The sequence below is a fragment of the Chlamydotis macqueenii genome, chromosome 5, assembly GCF_036417535.1.
Source record: "Chlamydotis macqueenii isolate bChlMac1 chromosome 5, bChlMac1.mat, whole genome shotgun sequence".
Taxonomy (NCBI): Eukaryota; Metazoa; Chordata; class Aves; order Otidiformes; family Otididae; genus Chlamydotis; species Chlamydotis macqueenii.
The window spans coordinates 3,005,566-3,030,405 of NC_141560.1; the positions used below are offsets into that span (position 1 = coordinate 3,005,566).

The window sequence follows — 24,840 nt, forward strand, 5'->3', positions numbered from 1 at the left end:
GCTGTGCCGCCCACCCTGAGCCCCGCAGCTTGCCCCCCCCCCCCACCTTTTTTCTGCGATACCCTCGGTGCAGGTGAGCCCGGTCCCTAATTTTAGACTTCAAACAGCCCCTTGGACTCCAGCGGCACTTTTATTTTTAGCGCCTACGCAAGCGACAGGGCGACGTGGTTTCGCTTTCCACACGACACTGAACGTTATAAAAATTGCCCCCCCAGCCCCGACCGTAGGAAAGCCAGCAGCAGCAACACGGAGCCTAGACAGCAGAGACGGTTGTACACCTCGCGCTTGCGTCCCCCGGCAGCGCCGTACCCCTACGCCGCCGTGCCGTTGGGGGTCTTGTCCTCGCCCGCGTCCCGGGGCTCGTTGGGCGGCGGGATCTTCAGGTCGGAGGGTTCCACGCGCCAGATATCCCGGGCGTACTCCTTGATGGTGCGGTCGCTGGAGAACTTGCCGGCCGCCGCGATGTTCTTGATGACCATCTTGGTCCACGCCTTGGAGTTCTGCAAGGAGAGTGGTGGGATGGTGGGGCTGGAGGCTTGCGCCTGTGGGTGCCATGTTAGCCACGAGACCGGATTTTGGCTGGGGAGCCTCCTCGCCAAGAACCCGTCTACGTGCGCGGCCCCACCAACCCCCTTCTCCAGGATGGGGGAATGTTTGTCCCATCACAGCTCCTCCACCTCACCCAGGGGCCGGCACTCACCAGGTAGAGCTCGCTGACCTTCTCCTGGCACTTGACGTAAGCGTCGTAGTCCGCAAAAACTTTAAACCTGTAGCAGCGAAGAAAGGGGAGAGTGGGTGACAGCAGGAACGCGTCAGTGGGAGCACGGCAGCGGCGCGCGCGGCTTGGGTGGCCAGATCCAGAGCTTCCTCCGACACCAACGCTTCAGAAAAACTCATCCTCCCCAAGCCCTGCTTGTACAGGGAGCTGCGGCGCAGGCTGGACGGGTGCCGCGGAAGGGCACACCCTGCGTCAGCTCACCGGTAAAATATTTCCCCAGCACGAACGCCCGCGGCCCTCGGCTGCTTAACGCTCAGGCCAGGAAAGCCCTTGAGATATCTAAAAAGCAACTACCACCTGGCAAGGGCTGCGCAACCCAAAATGCCTCTTAGCCTTAGGGTAGCCCAGGCTTTAATGCCGTGTGAAGGGCTGTACGTGGAGATCCTTGTGGAGCATCAACTGCTCTTCCACGTGCGCAACACCGGGGCCAGAAAAATGGGAGGGTATCAGCCGGAGGGTGGATGGTTGGTGCAAGGGTACCAGAAATTTGATGGGGAGACCCAACCCAGGGAATGGATGGCGTCCCAGGCCTCACCGGTCGTGGTGGAAGAGCATGTTGACCACGTCTTTGAAGAGGTCGGGCTCCTCCGGGGAGAAGAAGCCACTCCTGATCTGGTCAATGGCTTGCTTCAACTCGGGCAGCCGGTCGTAGTACTCCTGGGCGTTGTACCTGGTGGGGAAGGGTTGGTAGGAGACCATGCTGCTCAGGTGCCTGTGGTGCCACCACCACAGCCTTCCCAGCCCTCACCCTTCCCTGTCCAGCTCCGTGACGTCCTCCACCCTCATGCCAAAGATGAACATGTTTTCCTCTCCAGCCTCCTCGGCCATTTCCACGTTGGCTCCATCCATGGTGCCGATGGTCAGAGCCCCGTTCAGCATGAACTTCATGTTCCCCGTACCCGACGCCTCGGTGCCCGCTGTGGAGATCTGCTCTGACAGGTCGGTAGCGGGGATCACTGCCAACAAAACACACGGACACGAGGGGCTCACAGAGACTGGCTTTGGGTTGGCGTCGTGCTGGAGGACGTTAGACCTGCTCTCTCATGGTGATGGAGCCGCAGGCTGGTGGACAGCCACGGGGCGGACATCTCCACCCCACAGCGTGCCCCACGTGGGCTACCTTTCTCCGCCAGCGAGACTCTGTAGTTCTCCAGGAAGATGACCTTCAGCTTGCTCCCCACAACAGGGTCGTTGTTCACCACCTGAGCCACAGCATTGATGAGCTTGATGATCATTTTAGCCATGTGATATCCTGGGGCAGCCTAGGAGAAAAGCCGCGGCTGAGCCTGGAGGGCTGGTGCCTGGGCAAGCGAGGAGCACCCAGCTCCCACGTCCTGGGGAAGCACCCCAGCCCTGCTCCATCGCCTCGTCCAACCCATGTGTTGCACCACCAAGTTCTGGGGAGCTTGCATGACCACAAGCAGCATTTGGTTGTGGAAGCCCCCTGAAAACTTACAGCATCATAGAATCGTTAGGTTGGAAAAGACCTTTAAGACCATCGAGTCCAACCATTAACCTAGCACTGCCAAGTCCACCACTAAACCACGTCCCTAAGCACCTACAGGTCTTAACGTCTTTTAACTTGGTGCTTTGCTTGGGTTGAAGCCAACGAGTGCTACTCCAGCACTTCCTGGAGAGCTTCATGGGCATGGCCCCACAAGACATCTGCACCCAAATCCCTTCTTCCAAAACGCCTGACCCAACTTACCTTGCCCCCGATGATCACCGTCCTCGGCACAAAGAGCTTCGCAGGATCCCGCCTGATGCCTGGAGAGGACAGCGGGGCGGTGTCACCCTCTGTTTTGGCTGCAGCCCCGGGGGGTAGGGATGCTGGTGGACCCCCAGGGCAGCCTGTCCCCTCGGGGCGCGCGGTGGCTTACGGTTGTACATGGTGATGATGTGCAGGCAGTTCATCAGCTGCCGCTTGTACTCGTGGATCCTCTTCACGTGCACGTCGAACATGGAGGAAGGGTTGATCTTCACCTTGTACTCCTTCTCCAGGTACAGCGCGAACTTCACCTTGTTCTCCTGCGCGAGGGCAGGGAGCGCGTCAGCCCCCAGCCCGTGCTCCCCTCACCCGCGTCCCCCCACCCCGCGCCCCTCACCTGCTTCACTTTGGCGACCTCCCGAATGAAGAGGTCGTCGTCCACAAACTCGTGCAGCTTCGTCAGCTGGCTCAGGTCCCGCACGTAGTCCTCCCCTATTTTCTGCAATGGGAGCACAGGTACGCGCTGACCGCGGGACAGGGATGGCCGACTTCACCGGGCGCGCTGCTCCAAAACGGGAGCAGGGACTCGGGTGGACACTCAGAGCTTGACCATTTAGAAGACGTAAATGGCTCCCCCGGCGCCATTACCTCTGCGATGAGCTCCGCCAGCCCCGGGTTGCAGAGCAGGAGCCAGCGCCGCGGGGTGATGCCATTGGTCTTGTTCTGAAACTTCTCTGGCTCCAGCGCCGCAAAGTCCTTGAAGCTGCGAGGAGAAGGAGGAGATGACTTCAGGCTTGCCACCACCACCATTTCCAAGCAGAGGGTGATCCATCACCACCTCCCTCCTCGCGCTTACACTTGGGTCTTGACTATTTCGGAGTGGATCTTCGCCACGCCGTTGACGGCGTGGGAGCCGACGATGCAGAGGTGGGCCATGTTGATCCTCTTGGTGCCTCCCTCCTCTATCAGGGACATCCTCCGCAGCCGGTCCACGTCGTTGGGGAAGAGGGATGCGATCCGCTGCAGGTGGAAGCCAGACAGGTGGTGAGCGGTGCTGGTGTTTGGGGATGTCCCACCCAGTGGTTCCCATGGAGGGGGCCCTAGCAGTGTCTCCCGTGCACTTGACAGCAGCCGGAGTGGTGGCTTTCCCTGAACAGAAGGACCACCCCCAGCCCCATGGAGTGGGGCTTGTGGGCACATGCTTGGCGAAGATGGCCGTTTCGGCAAAAGCCTTGTGCTGCCAGACCAGGAGGCCAAGCCACCATCTCCTTTGTACCCTTAGAATCAGAGTCACACAATGGTTTGGGTTGGAAGGGACCTTCAAAGCCCACCCAGTCCAACCCCCCTGCAAGGAGCAGGGACATCTCCAACCGGATCAGGTTGCTCAGAGCCCCGGCCAACCTGGCCTGGGATGTTTCCAGGGATGGGGCATCCACCGCCTCTCTGGGCAACCTGGGACACTGTTCCACCACACTCAGGGTAAAAAATTTCTTCCTAATATCTAATCTGAACCTGCCTCCCTCTATTTGATCTCATCCTTCCTGTTTAAGGGAGCAAGAAAATGCCAACAGCCAAGTCCCTGGAGCAATGGGTGAAGTCTTTGACATAGCCACTGACTGCGAGATGGCAGTGTGCTGGTGGGAAGGGCCTTCCTATACACCAACTCCCAAAATAGCAGTCAGAACCTCGCAGCCACGCACCCGCCATCATCGGTTTGCGCACCCCCCTCATCCCGACAGCACGATGCGTGCCGTCCCCGTCCCCCTCTCAGCTCCCGCGCCGCCCCAAGGCGCTTACATCCAGGTGCCTCTGGTTGATCTCGTAGATGATCTGCAGGTGTCTGGGGAGCAGCTTCTCCACCAGGTCCACCGGCCAGCGCTCCAGGGCCTCGGGGAGCACCGTGTGGTTGGTATAGGCGAAGGTTCGCTTGGTGATGTCCCAGGCCTGCCGGGGTTAGAGCCGGCGCTGAGCGGAGGCAGCCCCAGATGGGTGCCAGCACCCACGCGGTCCTTCCGTGGTGGCCAGCAGCACGACTCCTCCAAGTCCATACTGGTTAAACCCAACCTGACCGCTCCGCATGGCTCCCCAGGCCACCAGCAGCTACCAAACTGGTTCCCCAGCTCCTCTGCCACTGGCGGGTGGGTGCAAGCGGAGGGGACTCAGGACCAGGTAGGGTCTCCCTACCTTGTTCCATGGCAGCTTCTCAATGTCCACAAAAATCCTCATCAGCTCGGGGATGGCCATGGCGGGGTGCGTGTCGTTCAGCTGGATGGCGACCTGCGAGGAGAGCAGGGGTGGCACACGGGGACACATGGGGGACACGGGGGCACCCCACTGCCCGAGCCAGCCAGGCACAGGCACCCACGGAGGGTCCACAAACCCCCTCCAGCCCTGGGTGCCGGACATGTGGGAGGTGTCAAAGCCAGCTCTGAGGCTCGGTCAGAGCAACCCCGGCTCGTACCTGGTCGGGGAAGGAATCGAACACGGTGCGGACGCTCTCCGTGCTGCCGAATTTGGACGCTTTGAAGCGGCGTATGATGTCCTGGAGGGTGGCAGCCACCACGAAGTACTCCTGCTTCAGACGCAGCTCCTTCCCCTCGAAGAACTGCGAGCAGAGGAGCGGGGCGCTGCGGGTCGTGCCGGGACCCAGGCCGGCACGTGGCCACCGCCCGGCACGGCGTGAGCCCCCGGCGCTTCTCCCGGCGTCGGCCGCAGCTCGAACCCCAACATCTCGCTTCCCAGCTTTCAGCGGCGGGGTTTGGAGATGCGCTGGTACGACCAGAGGTTTAAATCCCACCCCGAGCACCCGTTCTCCCCGGTTTGAACGTTTTGGCCGCAGAGAAAGGCGCTGGGGCAACAGGAAGGGAACCCGGGAGCTGCTTCTAAGAGAAGAATTAAGACCACCCCTCCATCCCCACTCACGTTGTCGTTGGGGTAGAGGACGCGGGATATGTTCTCCGCCAGGTTCCTGTCCAGCACGGCCTGGATGTAGTCCCCAACGTTGACTGGGGAGGAGCAGAGGGGTAAGGTGGGCGCGGGACCCCCCCAAACCCGCGCGGCACCCCGCCGACACCCACTCACAGTCGCGCAGGTTGAAGTCGTTGGGCGCCCGAGCCGACCACAGGCGCATGGTGTTGACGGTGTTGTTCATGTACCCGGGCACGGGGGTGTCGTAGGGCAGCGCCAGCACCACCTAAAACATCGGCAGGGCAGCCGGAACCGGGCTGCGTCCCCCCAACGTCCCCCCTGCCCCGCCAGAGCCCTCCCACCCCACAGACCCCCACGCAGGAGGGAGCTCAGGGGACGTGGGGACACGCTTGGTACCCCACCACCCCAGGGACATCCCAGGTCTGCCCGGCAGCTGGCGTTTGCCGGAAAAGCTCGGGATGGAGAGAAGCTTGGGAAGGGCAGGAGAAGCTGAATCTAAGCCGCCGTGCCGGGCTGTGCGCGGCACGCAGACCTGCTGGAGGTGCTTTTGGCTATTTCCCCAGTTTGTCCCCACCCCAGTTTGCTCCACTGCTGCCTTTTCCACCCCAGCGAAGCAGCCTCGCCGGCACAACCCTCCCACGCAGGAGCCCCCCAAGGCGACGGGAGAAGCCAGGAGAGGGGGGCTCCCCGCGCCCCAGCCCGTACCTGGGTGTCGACCCACTTGGTGCCGGCGGCGGTTTGCTCCACCCGGCCGTAGAAGTGCACGGGCAGCATGTACTCGGGACGGGCTTTCTCCCAGGGGTTGCCGTGCCGGAGCCAGTCGTCGGCTTCTTCTACCTGTCGAAGGGAGAGAGAGCGCTAAATTTGGGTTTCGGTGCCCGGAGGTGGGGCTCTGGGGGGGGTCTCCTTGCCAGAGGGGCGATGGATGAGGATGAAGGGGCGAGCTTCCCCGCTGCAGGGAGGGATGCTGCGTTCTTGCACCGGTTTAGGTCGTTAAACTCGTTTGAGAAAACATCCGACAAGTTTTAAATATCACAGCGTCAACCCCGGCTCCGGCAGCCGCAGGGAGGGGGTACACCCTGACCTAGGCCCGGCCTAAGGCGCAGGCCGGACTCGGGGCTCCGGCCGCGCCGGGGGAAGGCGAGGGTCGCACGCCTCCGTCCGTACCTGCCACCCGTCCCGGATCTTCTGGTTGAAGATGCCGTACTCGTAGCGGATGCCGTAGCCGTAGGCGGCCAGCCCCAGCGTGGCCATGGAGTCAAGGAAGCAGGCTGCCAGCGAGGGAGGCGAGCGGTGAGCGGCGCTTCCCCGGGGACCCCCGCGACGCGGCGGGTCCCGCTCCTTCTCACCGCGGAGAGCCCATGGCGCGTGAGCCAGGGCCAGTGGCCGCCGCCGCTTGCTCGCTGGCCACCCAGCCTCTCACCCCGCGTACGAAAAGGCCGGAGGAATAAACCCCCCCCCGCAGCGGATGCAAAGGCTCTGGGGCTGCCCCCCACCACCCAGGCCACGAGACCGCTTTGGGTGGGGGGCTCACTCACCAGCAAGCCTGCCCAGGCCGCCGTTGCCGAGACCGGCGTCCTCCTCGATTTCCTCCAGCTCTTCCATGTCCAGCCCGAGCTAGAGACGAGAGGATGAGGATGACGACGCGCTGGAGGCTCCCGGAGCGCCCAGCCCCACAGAGGGGAGGCACCGCACCCCTGGGTGCTGCCCTGAGCCCACCTTGCGGGTGGGCTCCGGGATGGGCGGAAAGGTGCAAGACCCATCCCCGCAGCCGGGACGTGCTGGTCCCAGGCATTTCGGGATCGTTCCCTCCCTCCACACCCCAGCCCCACGGGGGCCGACGTCGCCTGCCAGCTCCCCCAAACCCCGGGGCAGGCACCTGGGTGCCCGTCCTCCCGGCTCCAGGCATCGCCCCGTCGCCGAGACGCCCAGAGAAGCGGCCACGCCGCTTTTACAAAGAAATTTAAAAGTTTCCAGCCCGGGACGCTGTGGGAGGAAGAGGTTTTCCCTATGCAAAGCTCCTCGGGCGGCTCAGCGGGAAATAAGACGGCGCCTTGCCAGGGCTGAGCCGCCTTCTCCCACGAAAACCCCTTGGTCTGATGTCCCCTCTGATGTCCCACGGCCACAGCACCCATGCAGCGGGGGCCAGACCCCGCGCCGCTCACGGGCAGCGCCTTCTCCCAAACCGCTCACGGATAATCCCGGGGGCACCAGCCCTGCTGGTGTTTTGGGGCACCAGGCCACGCAGCTCCGAATTTCATCGGAGTTTATCTGCCAAGGCATCGCCGGCAGCTGAAGGAGCTACTTCCAGCCGGAGCGTGGAGCCCTCCGGGTCCGGATCCGCACGGATCCCCGCGATGCTCACCTGGTAGATGGCTTCGTCGCAGGCGTTCTGCAGCCCCAGGTTAATCATGGTGTTCTGCAGCGTCCGCCCCATGTAGAACTCCAGGGAGAGGTAGTAAATCCTCTGAAAGAGGAAATCACCCCCGGTCACCTTCCCCCGGACCCTAAAAGCCGCTATTGAGTGTTTCCTCGAAGCAAGAAGAAAAAAAACCGGACTTTAAAGAGAGCGGAGTGGTTTGTACTGGGAAATTGAGGGCTGGGGCTCCTGGGAGGCCCTGCTCTCCCACCACTGCCGTTTCCCAAACTGGGAAGAGGGTAGGACCGTGGCGGTTTTGTTTGGACAAGGCCCCCCGGCGCCCCATCCGAGAGCGGAGACGGCTCAACCCCGAGCACGCCGGCGAGCGCGGCGGTACAAAGTTAAACTTTAAAGAGGAGACGTTTCCCAACGTCACCCCGGGCCGCAAAGCCACCGGAAAAACCGAGCAAGCGGCCGGGGAACGCGGGGTTCGGTCTCAGGATCGCCGCACCCCTCTCGCCGACACGACGGGTGCAGGATGCGGCCGGTAAGGCGGAGACTTGCATAAGCCGTCAGCAGCGGCGGGTTTTAAGGAAGGATTTAGGCTGGAGAAAGGCGCTGAGCTGACAGGTTTCCCCCGGGGTCGGGCTGGGATGCGCTGGGCAGGATCGCTTGGGTTTACTGGTTTGGTCCCAGCAGAGCTGGGCGCGGCGACATTGGGCAGATGGGACCCAGAACGGCTCGGCTATACTGGACACTCCCCAGATGGGTGGTTTTTTTTTTTCCTCATCCCTACGCGACGCGGGGAAGGCTGAGCCATCAGGGGCTGGCCCAGTCCCAGCGCGGCGTCAACAGCGAGGAAATTGGAGGTGACAGAGCCCGCGTCCAGGTGTCAGGAGGGGATTACGGCTTAATCCCCCGGCACCCAGCGCCCCGTGCTCGCCGCGAGCCCGGAAACTCCTGCCCCAACCGGATCCCTCGGGCCCGTGAGCGCCGTGGCGCAGATCGGGCTTGCGCCCATTTTAAACGGGGCCGGTTTCGGGTCACCCTCCAAAGGAACTCGCCCCAGAAAGGCATCGCAGCGGCTGGCAGCAAAACCGCGCCCGGGCACGGCGAACGCCGTTTCCGCGTCCCACGCTCGGCCGAGCTGCGCGCTGTTTGTTTGGCCAAGCAAAGGACAGCGGCCTCGCTTGTTAAAGTCCAGTCCCGACCCTCCGCGGAACTTGGCAGGGGGAACATCCCTAAATCCAAGAAAAACCAAGCCCTTCCATTCTCGGTTTTCCCATCGCGCGTTCGCAGAGGGTTTGTGGCCGCGGGGTGAGGACGGCCGGATAAATTCCCCCCGCGCGAGGGAAAGGTGGGGAGTGGGGGGGGGGGTCACCCACCGCCCTCCACCCCACGGCACGGAAAACGGGCTCTGGGTCCCCCGCAGCGGCCCCTCGCTCCCCACCTTGGGGTCCTTCTCGTAGTAGTACTGCTGGGTGCGGATCCAGCGTCCCACCAGGTGGTCCCGCACGGTGTGGGCCAGGGCGAAGTAGTAATCGCGTGGGGTGGCCACGTTGCGGTCCTTGACCAGGGTGAAGTGGAGGTGCCGGTTGAAGCCCCGTTTGAGCTCGGCCACGTTCTCGGCCCCCACGATGCCACGGATGCTGATTTGCTTTCGCCGCTCTTGGTCCGACAGCGGCCGCGACATCTCGGCGTGGGCTGCGTGGGGTGGTGGGGGGACACGGGGAGGCGGGGGGGGGGACACGAGGTGGTCACGGGTGGAGGTTTGGGGAAAGGGATCGGGGTTTTGCCTCCGCCCCCCGGGGCTGAGCTACGGCGGCTGGGCCGGGCTGATGCCGCGGGCCGCCCACTCGTGGGGCGGGAGCGGAGCCTTTCCGCCCCGTGGGGGGGGTGGGGGGGGGGGGGGGCGAAGGGGGTGTCCCGTGGGCCGCCGGCACTAGGGCGGGGAGGGGGGGGTGCGAAGGGGCGACACCCCGGGGATGCACGGAGGGGGAGACCCCCGGAATGAGCAAAAAGGGGGGGGACCCTGAGGACACCCCGGGGTGCACGGGTGGGGGGGGGAACCTGGGGACAGTGGCCTCGGGGGTCACAGAGGGGCGCGGGGGGAGCACAGAGCCGGGGAACGGACACGCGTGGCCGTGCGTTCCCCCCCCTCCGGGCTCACCTGCACCGGGCGGAGCGGAGCGCAGCGGAACGGTCCCGGGCGCGGCCGCTTCCCCCCCCCGCGCCCCCCCGGCGGCGCTTATGGAGCGGCCCCGCCCATGGCCCCGCCCCCCCCGCCCATGGCCCCGCCCCCCCCGCACAGCCCCGCCCCCCGGCCTGGCGGGGCTCCGTGCTGCCGGGGCGGTGCGGGGGGGCGGGGACAGGGCCCATCCAGGGCTCATCCGACCGGTCTCGGAGGGAAAAGCCCCTCTCACGGCCGGGATGGAGAGTGTCACCACCCCACCCTGCTGCCCTGCGCCCCCCCCTTCCCTGCACCCCCTCCCCTGCACCCCACCCCGCACCTAACCCTCCCCCGCACCCTCCCTTCCCCGCACCCCCCACCCGTCACCCCCTTCCCCTGCACCCCTTCCCCTGCACCCCCTCCCCTACATCCCATTCCCTGCACCCCCCCCTGCACCCCCCTTTCCCTTGCCCCCTCTCCTGCACCCCCTCCCCTACATCCCATTCCCTGCACCCCCCCCTGCACCCCCCTTTCCCTTGCCCCCTCTCCTGCACCCCCTCCCCTACATCCCATTCCCTGCACCTCCCTCTGCACCCCCCTTTCCCTTGCCCCCCCTCCCCTGCACCCCTTCCCCCGCCGCCATTTCCCTCACCTCCCCACTTTTCCGTGCCTTTTCCACGACCGTTTCAGAAACGATCGGCTCCGGCCTCCTCCTGGCTCCGTTCCCGCCGTGCCCTCGGCCTCTGCTTCCTCCCGAGGCCGAGAACGGCCGGCGTGAGCACGCCGCGCAACTCCTCTTCCTCTTCCTCCAGCCACGGCCCACGCAGCCTTTCCCACCCCGTTCCCCAAAGCCAAACTCGGGGCGCAGATGGGGTTCGCCCAGCCACCCCAACTTGTCAGCTTGGCCCGGATCCAGCAGCACCAAGCTGCCGGCGAAGCCAAAAGATTCAGGAACCAGCCCGAAAAAATCCCGAAAGGCATGATCTTCCTGATTTTTCACAGGGTCAACGGAAGGATCGTTGTCCGGGTGGAAGCCTCGCCACGGTTTCCTTGCCCGTAGCCGCCAGATGCGGAGCAGCCAGGGGCTGGAGCGGGTGTTTGACACCCAGGACCGGCGCTCCGACGCGGGTGGAAATCGCAGCCGGGCTGCGGTGCCACGCAAAGCGCTCCAAGAGCAGGGCAGAGCCCCGCGGCACGGCCCGAAGGGACTTCCAGCGTCGCTCTGGGGGAAGCCGGAGCGGGGACGCGGCTGGCGAGCGGCCCGGGGCGCGTCCCCGGGTGATGGGTGTCCTCTGGCCCTGGGTCCCCGGAGAAAACGGGAGAGTGAGCCCTTGGGAGAACTGTCTCCTGCGCCCCCCTCTCCCTCCCATGAACCGAGTTCTGTCTGTGCTCTGCGGTGACAGCGCAGGGACATGCAGCGCGTCACGGGAACCGGAGCCGGGGGCTGTTTGCGGCGCAGAGACGCTCCGGGAAGCTCTGCCCTTCTCTCAGAAAAGTCCTTTATTAGAACAGCAAACATGACACTTCTCTTCAGTACAGCGGCTGGATGCAGCGATCATCGCGGTACAGGGGGACGACGTCTTACAATCACGGGGGGGGTCTAATAAGCACCATGAGCATCCTAAAGAACGGGGGATAACGGCTGAGAGAGGAGCCCCGGGTGAGCCGGCCACGGGGGCTCGTCAGGGATTCACCGAAGAGCTGCTCGGCGTTGTCCCGCAACACGGCTCTCCTGCAGCTGAGAGAAACTCCTCGGTGTTGAGTCGACAAGATAGCACCCATCCAAATAAATTAGGTAAACCGAATACGAGAGCAACCAGGGAGCGACGGGGACCGTCCCGGAGGAGGGCACGCTGGAAGGGAACGGGATATTTACACTGGTCTTTCTGCTGGACCGGTTCTCCCGTAGCGGCCCACCCGATCCCGGGTTCTCTGCGGCCAGGCTGGGCACGCCGGCACCCAGCCGGCAGCGACACCGCCGCCTCTCCCCCAGCCCCGCCGGGAGACGGCGAGGGACCGAAAAGCGAAGCGTTGAGGGGTGACATGTGCATGCAGGTGCCCTGGGTGCGGGAATGGGGGGGTGGCAGGGGGCACGGCGCCCACGACCTCCCCGCTCCTCTCCTGCCTCTGAATTACCAGAAAGTCGGGGGGCTAAGGGGGGAACTGCTGCCGGCAGCAGGCAGGGCAGCGGGCGCGTATTCCTGAGTGCGTGGCAGGGTTGTGGCCGGTTCTCCTTCCTCCCTATCCCCATCCTCATCCCCGACCCCGTCCCCATCCTCATCCCTGACCCCGAGCTCCCCGTCAGACCCTCGCTGCGGAACGGATTCTCTGGTGAACGGAAGGACACTGTCAGGTAGTATTTAAGGCTAGGCTTTATACGGCAACTGTAAAAAAATAAACACTCATCTCCGAAGAGCCGGGCGAGGGCTCCGGCGTATGGCTGCGGCGCGCGTGCCGGGCTGCGGGGAGCCGGGGGAGAGCACGGCGCGGGCGCTCGGCACCGAACACGGCTGCGCCCCACAGAAATGCCTTGGGGGGGGGGACGACGGAGAGGGCTGGGCGTTTTGGGAAGGACACGGAGACTGACTGGTAATCCAGAACCCACCTCTACACGTGACCAAGGGCACTCTGCGAGAAAGGCCACAGGGGAAGGGAATATCCTGCGACGGAACGGGGCTGGCGTGGGCGAAAGCTTTCCCGCGGCGGGGGTCCCTCCGGCCAGCCCCGCGGGAGGGGAAAGCACTCTGCCGAACGAGACGAAACTGCTCCCCCCCAACTCTGCCCCCAAACCCCGGCTCAAATCAATAAAACCAAACCTAAAAGCGGACACAGAGGAACATCTCAGGCTACCTAGGTACTTCATCAGCCAAAAGAGCTAAACAGCGAAGCGCGCACACACACAGGACAGCGCGGGAGGGCGGAGAGCAGAGGCGGCCAAAAGCCAGGTTCTTCCTTCCCCGTTTTGCCTCCCCGTCTCTGGCCGGCAGCCGAGCAGGGACCCGGCGGCTCGGCGTCCGGCCTCGTCCCGCAGGAGGGAACGGGCTGGCTCCTCTCGTCCCGAGAAGAGGCAGCCAGCTCCGGAAGCATCCTCACGGCATGGCGGAGCGCGAAGCGTAGAATTCGGGGACGGGCAGGCCGGTGTGCAGCGTCACCTGTAACGAGAGAGACAGGGCTTGGCCACGTCCCTCCGTGCCTGGCGGGACAGCCCACGGCGCGGCAGCCGGCGCGTCGTTCCCAGGGAGAGCGGGAGCAGCGCCCGCGGACAGGCAGGATGAGGCCGGAGACATGGGGAGCCCACCGCTCCTCCTGCCCCGCCGCGCATCCTCCCCGCTGCGTGGGGCCTGGAGGGCTGGGGGAGGCTGTCCCCAGGAGCACGGTGGTGGCTCCATCTCGTTTTTTCACAACTTGCTTGTGCTGACGGGGCTCCTACGAAGTGAGACTACTGGTACCAGCGGTACCAAGCCCCAAATATTCCCAGCTGGCTGTGGACAAATCCGGAAATACCGGAGACCCTGGTCCGTAGGAAGGAGTACAGGCAGACTCCGCTCCTACGGACTGACCAGGCAAGGGGCCAGGTCCTGCAAACACCCGCGCAGGCGCTGAGGAGCTGCGCGTGCGTGATTCAGTTCCTTCCACAAATACTTCTAATCTGGGAGGAAAGCACAATTCCTTCTCTTATTGGAACAGCAGATGCAGATTTATAGAAAACTTTGCCTAAACCACCAGTATCTCATCCTAATCTGAGCCATTTTTAATTACCTTTGAGGAAGGCTGAACGAATGGCTTGGGTTTCTGAGCAGCCTGGTATCGGCATCCCCTAGGATTGCTCCGTTATCGGGGATTTAAGCTCTGCCTTGCCCAGGGAATCGGCAGAAAGCAGAGGGGCTCCAGAAACGCGCTCGTCTCAGGGCTGCGGGGAGGATTGCGGCAGGAATGAAACCCGTCACGAATAAATACAGCAACCTAAAACCAGCGCAGACGAGATGGGCTTCTTTAACGTTTCCTAATTAAACACCGGCACGGCCCCGGCACGTTGTGCTGGCCCTTCTCTAAGCTGGGCAGACTCCTCCGCCTGCGAGGACGCTCCCAGTGCCGCTGGAAAACCGTCCCTGCCTTGGTGACAGCACAGTGCATCCTGCGCCCTGAGGGATAAAACAGAGAAGGCCCCAGTCCAGGGATCCCTAATTTACAGAGGGCACTCGGTGCCTCTGCCCTGACAGAGAGGTGATGCCTCTGCAGAAGACCGTGCCGAAACGCTCGACGCCCTGAGGTCACCCGTTGCGTGCAAGGTGTCTTAGGACGCGCCCGGGCGCTTGTGCAGCGTTGGAGGTGCGAGTGGTGGCAGAGCGGACATGCCAAAGCCAGGTTCGGTGAACGTGGAACACTCTTTGGGGGAGATGGCAGCAGGGATGTGATCAGCGAGAAGAAAAATGCAAAGAGGAAAATACCGGATGGGCCCAGGGAGCCACCGCCTGGTGATGTTCAGGAATGCTGAGAGCTTGGGAGAGAGGGAGAGAAGAGGGATTTGAAGCTCCCCAGAGGAAAATAGCCTTTAAAAGGTGCCCTTCTCCCTGGTAACGCTCCTGTCTGCGTCCTGGGAGAGGTGCAAGAGCTGGAGAGGCTCCTGTGGGGCAGTAGCACGAAGCGGCGTTGTCAAATCCCATCAACCAGGGCGGGCTGGAGAACCCTGGTGCTTCCTCAGCCCTCATGGAGAAACCTGGTGCAGGGAGCTGGAGGCAGCAACTGCGGCTGCAGGAAGGCCTGTCCTGATTTTAGAGATTCACAAGTGGTTTAGGGTGTAAGTTCAGCTCTTTCCAAGCCGCCCCTGTTGCACAAGAGCCCTCCTCGGCTTCACAAAGTCCCCACACTGCTGAGCACCAACACACAACTGCAGCCACAGCAGCGTTAGGAGTCTGCTGGCAAGCTCAGCCGCGGGGAACGCCGCTGTGGTGCTTCACGGCACGGTCAAAGCGCCTACCTGCACGTTCCTGTTGAGGCTGACTGCGGGGAAGAAGAGGCCCTCCAGGTTCTCGAAGGCGACGGGCCCTTGCTGGTCCTCGTTGATGGAGAACGTCAAGGTCCTCCTGGTCAAATCCAGCAGCACTCCCACCGTGGCGCCTTTCGTTATCCCACCCTCGGTTCTGCGGGGGCGGGGGAGAGAAGATCAGACATCTCTGTGGCTTAACGTCCCTTGGCTCAGGCCACGGACCTCAACAGCTGCTGACGCTGAACTTCACAGCTCACCCAGGAGCCAGGCCACGACCTGCAACCATCCCAGCCACGCTCGCAGGTCCCTGGGCACCTCCTCCTCAAGCAGAGTTGCTCTCCGCTCGCCGTGATGTCCCCGAGGGCAAAGCTCCCTACCAGAGCGGCCACAACAACACAACCACGGGGAAAAGAAAGCAAGTGGACCTGGGGAGATGGACCTCAAAACCCGCTGACCCATCGGGGAACGGGCCTCGAGGCTGCAGGAAGGTGACACCAGGTCCTCCCCAGGCTTCAAAGCCCCCAGCTCCGCCGGTGCACGGGGAAAGCGAGCAATAGCTGCGGCACGGGGACGAAGGCAGACACCACGTCCTCGTTGCGCGAGCTGCAGGGCGTTGGGTGTTAATGGGACGGGGGTGCTACACAGGAGCGGTGCCGTGCACGCGCGGGGGAAGAGTCGGCACAGAAAGAGCCGCAGCAGACAGGGAGGGAATATCGGAGCAGGGCAGAAGAACCAGGGAGGCAGGGAGTGTCTAACAGAGGCGATGAGGATCGATGTCACCCTTCCCGTGGGCTCTCCCGTTGGGCTGAGCTTGGGCTGCGGTCTCTGGAGCGCCTACCTGTTGGTGTGCGAATTGTTGTGCATGAACCAGCTCCGGTTATTGTCCACGTACATGGCCCAGGCCTTGTCGTCCTTGCCCAGCATGGCATCCTTCAGGACGTCAATGCGCGCCACGCCGAAGGCCGGGTCAGGGTGGTTATCGTAACGATCGATCGACAGCTCCCAGTAATGGAGCCCTTTGGAAAAGCCCGTTTTCCCCAGCACAACCCTGTCATCGTAGCTGTTGCAGGTGACAGTCAGGTTGTCGTTGGAAAAGATGATGTCGGCGTGGGCAGAGGCAGGATCGAAAGAAAACCAAGCAACTGGAACACACAAACGACATCAGGTTAGTCCGGCGGCAGCACGGCGGCGGGCGACGGAGCCGCGCGGAGCGGACACGGACCAGCGCATGCTGCATGCAGGGCCGACGCGCGGGGCGGAGGCACAGCGGGGGCGAGGGCTGCCGCCCACTGAGGCTGCAGCGAGAAGCAGTCGGGGAGCTGCAGAGCGGAGGGGGCTGCCGGAGGGCACCTTCCGTCACGGGGGGACGCCGTGAGCTCGCGCAGCCGCAGCCTGCCAGCGCGGCAGCGGTTTTATAGCCAGGGCTCAGCGGAGTTTTGCTCCCCCATGCCTGTCTGTCTCCATCCCCTCCCGCCATCCGTCTCTCTCAGCTCAGGAGCCCGCAGGATCCTCACGATCTCCTAAAATTTGGCTCTAGCAGAAGGAGAGGTGCGATCCCGGCCAGGTCTCCAGGCTCTAGCTCTCGTAACTCGCTCTTACGGCTGAGGGTCACTCATGCAAGCGACAGTTCGCAGGCTCAGGCCCAGCGTGGGAAGGGGACTGAGGACGAGCAGATAAACGCTGCGTGCGTATTTGAGGGCTGGCGCTCCTGGCAACCAAAAGCACACACAGAGCTCTCCACAGACAGAGACGCTACGTCACACCAAGAAACCTCCCTGCGGACAACCGGCCACGCGTAAGACAAGAGCTAACTCATGGGAAGGGCGCAAAACGCCCCAAAACCTCCCCGACTCGGTACAGCCGCCGGTTTAAATGCACAGGACTCGGTTACGGCAAATCTGACAGATACAGCGTCACATCCTCGACACCACAGAGGCACGGGGTTCCGCAAGCCACCAGCCCGGTTCCCCAGGTGGTTTTCTCCAGCGGTCACGGAAACGTGAACTGACACATCCACAAAACACTCTCACGCCTGCAGGAATCAACACGGCTTGAAAAACAAAACACTCCGGTGAGATTTATTCATCGGTTTATTGGATCGTTTCACGAGACAGCTCGCATGCACGCGGGTGCCCCAGTTTCGCAACTCGACGGAGGCGATTCCGTACCTGCCACCATTTTTTTAATGTCAACTGTGGTCATTCCCAAGGAAAGGCATGCAGGAGAGAAAACAGCAGGTAAAGTTGGGTAAGGAAAGGAACGAGAAATAATTTCTGCTTGCCTGCTTCTCCAGCGAGCGCAGGGACCTTTCAGCGTTTTGGGGAAAGGTGGGGAGAGATGGAGCGAGGTTGGGCTTGGGCTGGGCGATTCCCGAGGCGGGAATCCCGCCGGGCTGGGCACGGGGCTCCTTCTCCCGGTGGGACGAACAGGCCTGACCTTGCAGGCAGCCGGCACGGGACGGACACCCAGCTCCCACCAGGATCAGCTCTTAATTACGGGGCCGCTTCCAGAGCGCTGGCTCCAGGTTTCTCTTCAAAACCATACGGAAGAAAACTTAAAATGCCTTTACATCACACGGCAATCACCATTCCTATTCCAAATTTGCCTCCTGCCATGACATCCCAGAGTGCTCTGCAAGCAGTAAACGCTGCCTACTCGCCAAAGACGTTGAAGATTAAGTTAATGATTAAAAAATAAAAAAAAAAGGGTGAGTGATATGGAGTATGTGCCAGTTAATTGTAAAAAATATACTTGCCTAATTGAGAATAAGGCGTTCCTTGTGTCTCAAAATTGCATCCTATAAAGAGATACTACATTTCACACATCACGGCTAAGAAACAACAACCTGAAAAACACTCACGAGCGTTTAACCGTGAACTAAGCACCCAGCCAGCCACGGGAGGCTTGATTCATTAAAAGCCAGAGAGCAGGGAGCGGGGTCGCAAATACGACCCGTGAGTTTGGGCACGGGCTGTTGGCCGTTCTGCTGAGCCTCAGCTCCGGGATGTGCGGAGTATCTGCTCTTTCCTGGCCAGAGATCCCATCACAGCCTTGGAGAGCATCACGTCTGACCGCTGCCTGCTCGGGGTGCCAAATCAGTGGATTTTCCTCCAGAAGAGGGGCAGGAAATTTTAGCCTTGGCAGAATATCTTGGCCACTTGGTAAATACTCTCTAGATTGACTTAAAAAAAAAACCCCACGCAGTCCTTGGAGGCCAGGGACTGAGCAAAGAGCAGCCACCAGTGTGTCCAGTGAACAGGGACCGCCGAGCTCTCCCACGCTGCCTCCCCTGCCGCGCGTGCGGTCCGGGCAGGAGCGGAGCAGGAGAGGGGCGTCCCCGGGGGCTGATGCCGGGCCTCGGACCCCCGCTAGCACCCAAAGGGCACTGGGCTGTAGCTTCGACTGCAGCTGCAAGGGCAGGGTGCTCTTCACCCTCGTGGGACTGGGCTGTGCCTCACCGCTGGCTGCAAACACCTCCTGGGAGCCGGACGGCACTGCGGACCGATCCGGGAGCTTGTCCCGATCCCGGAGCTTGTCCCGATCCCAGAGCTTCTCCTTGCCAGGAGGGCAAAACGAAGCCCCACGTCGGCACTGCACGGGAGGGCATTCGTGATGGGTGCTGGGTTAAGGGAAGCCCTGTCTAGCTCTGCGACTGGTTTTCACCTCTCCGCTGGGAAGGAAGCAGGCTGCTCACCCTGCTGAGGCGCCGGCTGGTGGGAAAGCATCCGGCCGCAGTCGCGCTCCGTGCCGCGCCGCCGGCGAGCGCCGACCAGCACCTGCTGAGGCTGTTTTAATGAATCACACCCCGTGTCCCTCTTCCAAAAAGTGCTTTTCAAGGTCTCTGCGCATCGCTGCCACACCGATTCACCTGAGCGCGAAGAGCACGGACACACGGGCACATTCAGGACCCCGTTTCGCCCTGCCCCGCCACCCCGGACCGCGGCCGCAGAGCTCCGTACTGCACACCCGGGTATCGCTCACGGCCATCGCAGCGATCTCGGAGACTGGACACAAAGTGAGAAACGTCCGTGACAAAACACGAGTTGAAAGCCATTAGCGCACAGCAGGACGATGAGAAAAAAAAAGCAGAAAAAGCACAAAGAAAAGAAACTTTGCGGGGTCCCCGGTTATTTTGGCAAGGGTCATGCTGCGGCATTCCTCATTCCGGGTTATGGGATGGAAATTAAACGATCGAGGGCCCCCATTCTTCCCAGGCTCACACGAGAAGAAGCCGTGAATTACTCCACTGGAGCCCATGGAGCGGTGTAAATCCAGAGCGGCGGAAGAATCAGGGCCCAGGATCTTTAGCAACGGAAGATGTGCAAAGACTGGTTAGAAAACAGCTCGGGGAGATGCACTGTGCCCGCGGCTCCTTCGCCGGCTGCCCGATACCGTCACTCGTTCTGCCTGCGCTGCCTACGTCCCACCGCGGCCCGCCAGGACCGGGCGCAAGGAGGCAAGCAAAGCGCTGGCGGGCGCTGCCAGGCGAGCGAGGTATCGCAGGAGTGGTTTCCTCTGCTCTGCAGAAAACGAGACCTCGATACGATCACGTCTGGTTTTGCAGAAGCCGAGCTCAGCGCTCAAAGCTGGGTGGACGAGAACCCACGTCTTCAGCGTTTTAGGAAGCCAGACTGCAAGGGGTCTGCGAGCTGGCTTTAGTAGGCCTTGCTCACATCTAGGCTTGCTTTTTCTTAAGAGGAGTCTAGATTAATCAAGCAAACTGATTTCACAGAACAAATCTCACAGCAGAGGCTGTGTTTTTTGGCTGTACAGGGATAGCAAACCATGGAGATGTCCCCACAGGTTTCTCCCATGGAGGGCCTGTTCTTCTGACTGTCCTTAGACACAAGATCAACGCAAACTAGAGATGAGGAATCTGCTCTGCCGGCCGGCTGGGCGAAACAAGAGCAGCACCCACGGAAGGAGTTACTGTGCTGCTCCATCACCCCACGTGTAAAAACTGCCCATGCTGGTACGTACAGATGAACAACACCACGAGAACCACGCCGCCGAAAAGTCCCTCCGCGGCAGGAGCAGGCCACTGACAAACAGAAGGAGTTCCCCCTGCCACCCGCATGTCATGGGCAAAACAAAACACAACGGAACGAAACAAACACTTTGGAGATGCCCAGAAGCACAGATCAAGAGGAAATGCCAGAGGCACTCGGCTCACCAGCTGAATTCAGGGACTGTAAAGAAGAATGCAAGCTCAGCTGGTGGGCCGAAGATCTTAGCTCAAAGTAGGATCTCCCCGGAAAGCTGGGTTGTAGGTTAAGGGTGGAGGAGAAAGGACTCATCCTACGAAGCTGCGATCTTTCCAAAGGCACTGGAAAAGGGAGGGTCTGTTCTTCTGACTGCGTGTCTAAACGTAAGATCAATGCAAACTAGAGATCAGAAATCGGGTCTGCTGGTCACTCCACCGCCCGAGACCGGAGCTCGGACCAGAGCGCAGACGCTTCGGCACGCGCGGACCCTGCTGTGCTGCAGGAGCAGAAGCGTCTGGTGCTGTGCAACCCAGCCAGACCCTTCGGGAAAGCCTTGCCTGTATCGGCAAGGAACACATTTTCATCTTCCAAAACGTTCCCACGTCATCGTGACAAATTCATCACGCTTTTCTTTAAAGTGAGTCCTGCACCTCTTCACAGTAATGCACCTAAAAAAATTCACAAGTTACCACGCACGCTTCCCATCGTTCCTTAACAAACCTCGTACCTTTTTGTGCCCGTCAGAGGTGTGGAAGCCAGCCGGCTGGTAACGCCAGAAGGCATTCTGCAGAGCTGTACTAAGCTACGTTACCCTAAGTACCACCAAGCACCCACCTTACTCAAAGGTTGTTGGAGATGTTGTGTTCTTGGTATCCCTTTGTACCTGTCAAAACACATCTGAGCCTTACAGTAAGAATTTAACTCATGTGATGCACAGCAAAACGTCAGAGCAGAGGGAACCTCTCAGGTCATCGGTTTCCGTTCCCCGCAACCGCAAACGGTCACCTCCTGCAATTTCTTCCCTAGCCTTGGCAAGGGATACGTTAGCATGAAAATGCAGAATCCACCATCCTCCACACATTCCAACCAGACAAACTCCTGACCGCTGTATCCCCAGCCTTCCTGTCTCAGCTGGGAACATGGACTGAGGTGGAAATCACGTTAGAACAGAGAAAAGGAAGCATTTCTTTGCACAGCGGACTGTAACTTCTGCAACTTGCTGCTGCGTGAGGCTGTGGAGGCAAAGAGCGTCAGTGGGTTCAGACACGGGTTAGATAAATTATTGCACAACAGGTCAACAACGAGGGCCCAAGGTTAGGTAGGGACGTGCCCTCCAGCATCTACCAAGAGTGAGAGGAGCTACTACCAAGAGCTACTACCATGGCTCTCCCTAAGGACCATCTTGTGTTCCTACAGCTTCATGCAGCCTATCTCCCCTTGTGTTGTTCACCCCTTTCCAAAAACTGCCGGTTAAAAAGACCTGCTTGCTGCTGGGGGTCACTCCATGGCTGGTGAAGAACTTAAGAGTTCGGCCCCAGATGAGGAACTGGGCTTGAAAGAAGAGAAAACCTTCTGCTGCTCAACTAGGCTGGGGAAGGGCTCCCAGACTGCGGTGCCCAAGCCCCTTTGTCACATCCCCAGGGTGGCAGAGGCAGCTGGGAGCAGCTGCTCGTGATGTTTGCAGAGTTGGACAAGTCTGGGAACCCGGGAAAGGGGACAGCAGGGCACAGGGTGGGGCAAGCCAGGTGTTCCTCCCTGATCCTCTGCCCCATGGCTTGTGACTCACCCAAGAAACAAGAAGCCAAAACCAGGCTTGCCTTGAAACTGCAGTCATGCAAAAGCTGGAGACTCAAAGCAGTCGAGAGAAGGGAGAGCAGAGGCAGCTCCCAGGCACAACGCTGCGGGGATTCAGAAGCCACCTCAGAAACCCTGCAGAGAAAAGCAGCCCAGCAGCCTTGCCACCACGCGTTAGGTGCCTGCTCCTGGGAGCAGCCGCTTGCATCCCACCATGGCCATCAGACCAGAGCCAGAGGCTTCTGCAAAGCCTCTCAGCACCAAGGTAGGGTGAAAATGGGAACGTGCCAGGAGGAAAACAGACTGGGTCCCAAAGTCATCAGAAGACTGGCCAGAGGCTGGAGAATCTGCTGGGTGAGGAAAGACCAAGAGAGCTGGGGCTGCCCAGCCCAGGGAAGAGGAGGCTGGGGGGAGATCTGAGGTCTCCCACGGGCGAGGGCAGCCGAGTAGTGCTGCCACCGGCCAAGCTTCGTAAGCTGCCCGTGCCTTGGGACAGAGTCACCTTGCAAACTTTCTTCCAGACTGATTCCTTGGAGCCTGCTGTGACGGTCCTGGGAGACACTGGCTAAGACGTCCACAGGGCAAGAGACACTCCTGGGGCTGCTGTGAAACAGCCTGCCTTCAGCTGGGGAGAGGACACAGTTCAAGGTACGGATCATTGCCTTCAGCCCTTGTCGCCATTTGGCTGTGCTGATGATGAGGCTCTTCATCTTCATCCCTGGGAAGCCCCAGAGGGCCCAGCATGTGGAAAGAGCTCTGGGGCATAGACCTTCTCCCAGTTAGGAGCCACCTTGCCCAGCTGGTGGCACCAAGCACCAGCTTTGAAGAGTGAACTGGAATTTCCTCAGCTGGAAAATGCTGTTCCTTTGGGATGAGAAGATACGCCACACAAGGGGCTGGGAAGGTGCTCTGCAGCTTGCCATAGGCTTGCGTGTGTGCTGACCTCCCGTGGGACATTCCCGTTGGTGCTGCCTGGCTCACCTCGCCTGTTTGGCTGGGCAGGACCACCGAGGCAGCGGCCCAGCCTCAATTTTACACTCCTCTCATCCTTGTCCTCTTCAGATGCTGAGACCCTGCAAGACATTTCCCTCCTCGCCAGCCGCTCCAGCCATTTCACTGCTCACCAGAAGCAGAAGAAAGACTCCAGTGAACTTCCACAGGCTGTGGATAGGGATGCTGGGTGCCAGGACGAGCAGCCAGGTTTTCAATAACACCCTCTACGCAGAATTTCTCATAACCAGCGGGACAGCTACGCTCAGAGATGTTCTCTTCACATCGAGCCCGTCTTTTCCTTTGTCCCCGCTTCCCGCACAAACACTTTCCAGCAAGCTGCAGAGCACGGCCGAAGGGGAAAGCTAAGCCTGCTTCAGACAAAACAGCACTGAAAGGCCAGAAACAAAAGCCCAGCCAAGGTGGCTCTATTCACCAAGCCACTCGGATATCCAGAAGCCGCACATTTATGTCATTTATTTCATTTTGAGACGACCTCTAAGAGCAGAAAGCGCTCCAGGCCCATTTGACTTTTTTCTCCCTCTTTCTTTTGCGCTGGAATAACAAATGCAAAAACCCACTCGGTGAAAAGGTTAAATGCTACAAAACTTTCATCCGATGCTCAGAAGAGTGAAATGTGTTTGCTGGCACGGACCAAGGCACCAGCTCCAAGCACAGCCTGGCCTGCTGGGACCGTGAACAGCTACTTTCTCCCAGGTTCCTTTGTTTTTTGGAGCTGCGCAACCAGTGAGCTTGGCTTGACAGTGAAAACACCTACGAGAGGAAAGTAGAGCTGGAAAGAACATAGCAGGGACCCTGCAAACTCCTAGCTGGGATGACTCAAAGCCCAGCTGGTTTTGGTGAGAAAACTGCGTCTCAATTGGGTCTTAGGAGACATAAACGTGATGAGAAGCCAAAGCTCTGCTGTCTCCTGCAAAGGCTGGTGAAGCTGGGTAGTGAAGTGGGTGAGAACTGCTGACCTTCAGGATTTGGGAGAGGTCCTGGCCACCCCAGAGCGGGGCTGGATCCAGGTTGTCCCATCCCTGGATTTCCAGAGGAACACTGCAGCTTCCTCGACGCTGGTGCTCAGCTCTGCGAACACGCACACAGCTCTCAGACGGACGTGCCTGGGATTTTAGTTTTCTGCCTCTCGTATGAGAAGGGTTTGTCACAGGTTTGCTCTCCACTTTACTTCCATCACATGTGAGTCTCGTTCCTCACTGACCTGTCCCACCTACACATCCAAACCCAACACGTGCTCCTCTTGGGCTGGAACAGTTACCTCCTGCAGGTGAGTGCAGGCAAGCAAGTGAAAACACTGTGCATAGCCTTGCTCTGCTTTTGTCTTCTGTTCTTTCAGCAGAAACCCCTTTTTCTCCTTGCTCAAAGCCACCAGAGATGCTCTGTGGCAAGAAGGATCTCACCCTCCTTCCACCCCACCAGCAGCCTGGTGCTGCGGGAATACGCTGCTGCTCACCAGCCAGCTGCCAGCCAAGCCTGGCAACGGTTCCGCAAAAAAAAAAATCCTCACGTGGCTTGGAAAAGAGAGATTTCAGTCTGGGAGCAAGGAAAAGGGATTCCATCAAGCGTGGAAAACTCCCGAGGAGCGGTTTCTCGCCTGGCATGGGGCCATGGGGTAGCATACGTGCTGGGGACTGATTCCTTCCTTCACGGCTGCATCGCCCGCTGCTTCTGACTCCCACCTCGTTTTCTGGAGCTGGCCTTACGACTCTCCACCTGCACGTCAGGAGCAATCCAATTTTCCAGGACGGATTAAGTGCCTGGTGTGACAAATGTACTTAAGGCCAGGCGGGGAGGCTCCTCCGCAACCTGCAAGGGCGTGTTTAATATTCTAACCGAGCGCCTGCTGGGGATGCAGACGATGCCGGCAGGTCGACAAGGACACCCACGCGGCCCCACGGTCCCTCTGCTCTCCGTCGTGCACTGCCACGGGCTGGAGGACACAGCGTGTGGTTGCGGCGTTGTCCTCAGAGTCTCAGGAGCAACGCTGACAGCGTTGTTTTGTTTTAAATGGAATTAATGAAAACATCTGAGCTTCCCTTTGTGTAATACAAACCCTGCAGCAACCGAATCTGAAATACCTCTCTGCGGGATGCCCCTCACTGTGCCTCCCCAAAGAA

At 60.7% G+C, this 24,840-nt stretch overlaps 2 protein-coding genes across 7 annotated transcripts in view; both read right to left on the bottom strand.

Moving 5' to 3' along the window:
- Nucleotides 1–111: 111 nt before the first annotated feature.
- On the bottom strand, nucleotides 112–9,965 carry PYGL (glycogen phosphorylase L). The gene is made up of 21 exons (XM_086749066.1): nucleotides 9,944–9,965; nucleotides 9,224–9,477; nucleotides 7,780–7,881; nucleotides 6,953–7,031; nucleotides 6,582–6,685; nucleotides 6,120–6,251; nucleotides 5,568–5,679; nucleotides 5,409–5,491; nucleotides 4,948–5,091; nucleotides 4,671–4,763; nucleotides 4,284–4,430; nucleotides 3,343–3,506; nucleotides 3,135–3,249; nucleotides 2,884–2,985; nucleotides 2,659–2,806; nucleotides 2,487–2,545; nucleotides 1,899–2,040; nucleotides 1,527–1,734; nucleotides 1,314–1,448; nucleotides 701–767; nucleotides 112–500 (listed from the first exon to the last, which is right to left on the bottom strand). The coding sequence occupies exons 2-21, from the start codon at nucleotides 9,464–9,466 to the stop codon at nucleotides 312–314; spliced, it is 2,568 nt and encodes an 855-aa protein (XP_086605192.1). The 5' UTR covers nucleotides 9,467–9,477; nucleotides 9,944–9,965; the 3' UTR covers nucleotides 112–311.
- A 1,458-nt stretch (nucleotides 9,966–11,423) lies between these two features.
- TRIM9 (tripartite motif containing 9) overlaps nucleotides 11,424–24,840 on the bottom strand; it is a 60,009-nt gene continuing 46,592 nt past the window's right edge. For 2 of the 6 annotated variants that reach the window (XM_086749290.1, XM_086749288.1), the window contains exons 8-13: nucleotides 20,104–20,292; nucleotides 17,686–17,727; nucleotides 17,099–17,122; nucleotides 15,769–16,072; nucleotides 14,922–15,084; nucleotides 11,424–13,095 (exon numbers count right to left, since the gene is read on the bottom strand). In XM_086749290.1, the coding sequence (XP_086605416.1) occupies nucleotides 13,033–13,095; nucleotides 14,922–15,084; nucleotides 15,769–16,072; nucleotides 17,099–17,122; nucleotides 17,686–17,727; nucleotides 20,104–20,292 (785 nt within the window). In that variant the 3' untranslated portion in view covers nucleotides 11,424–13,032. The remainder of the gene's footprint in view (nucleotides 13,096–14,921; nucleotides 15,085–15,768; nucleotides 16,073–17,098; nucleotides 17,123–17,685; nucleotides 17,728–20,103; nucleotides 20,293–24,840) is intronic. The other 4 variants (XM_086749292.1, XM_086749291.1, XM_086749294.1 and 1 more) reach the window with 2 other exon arrangements.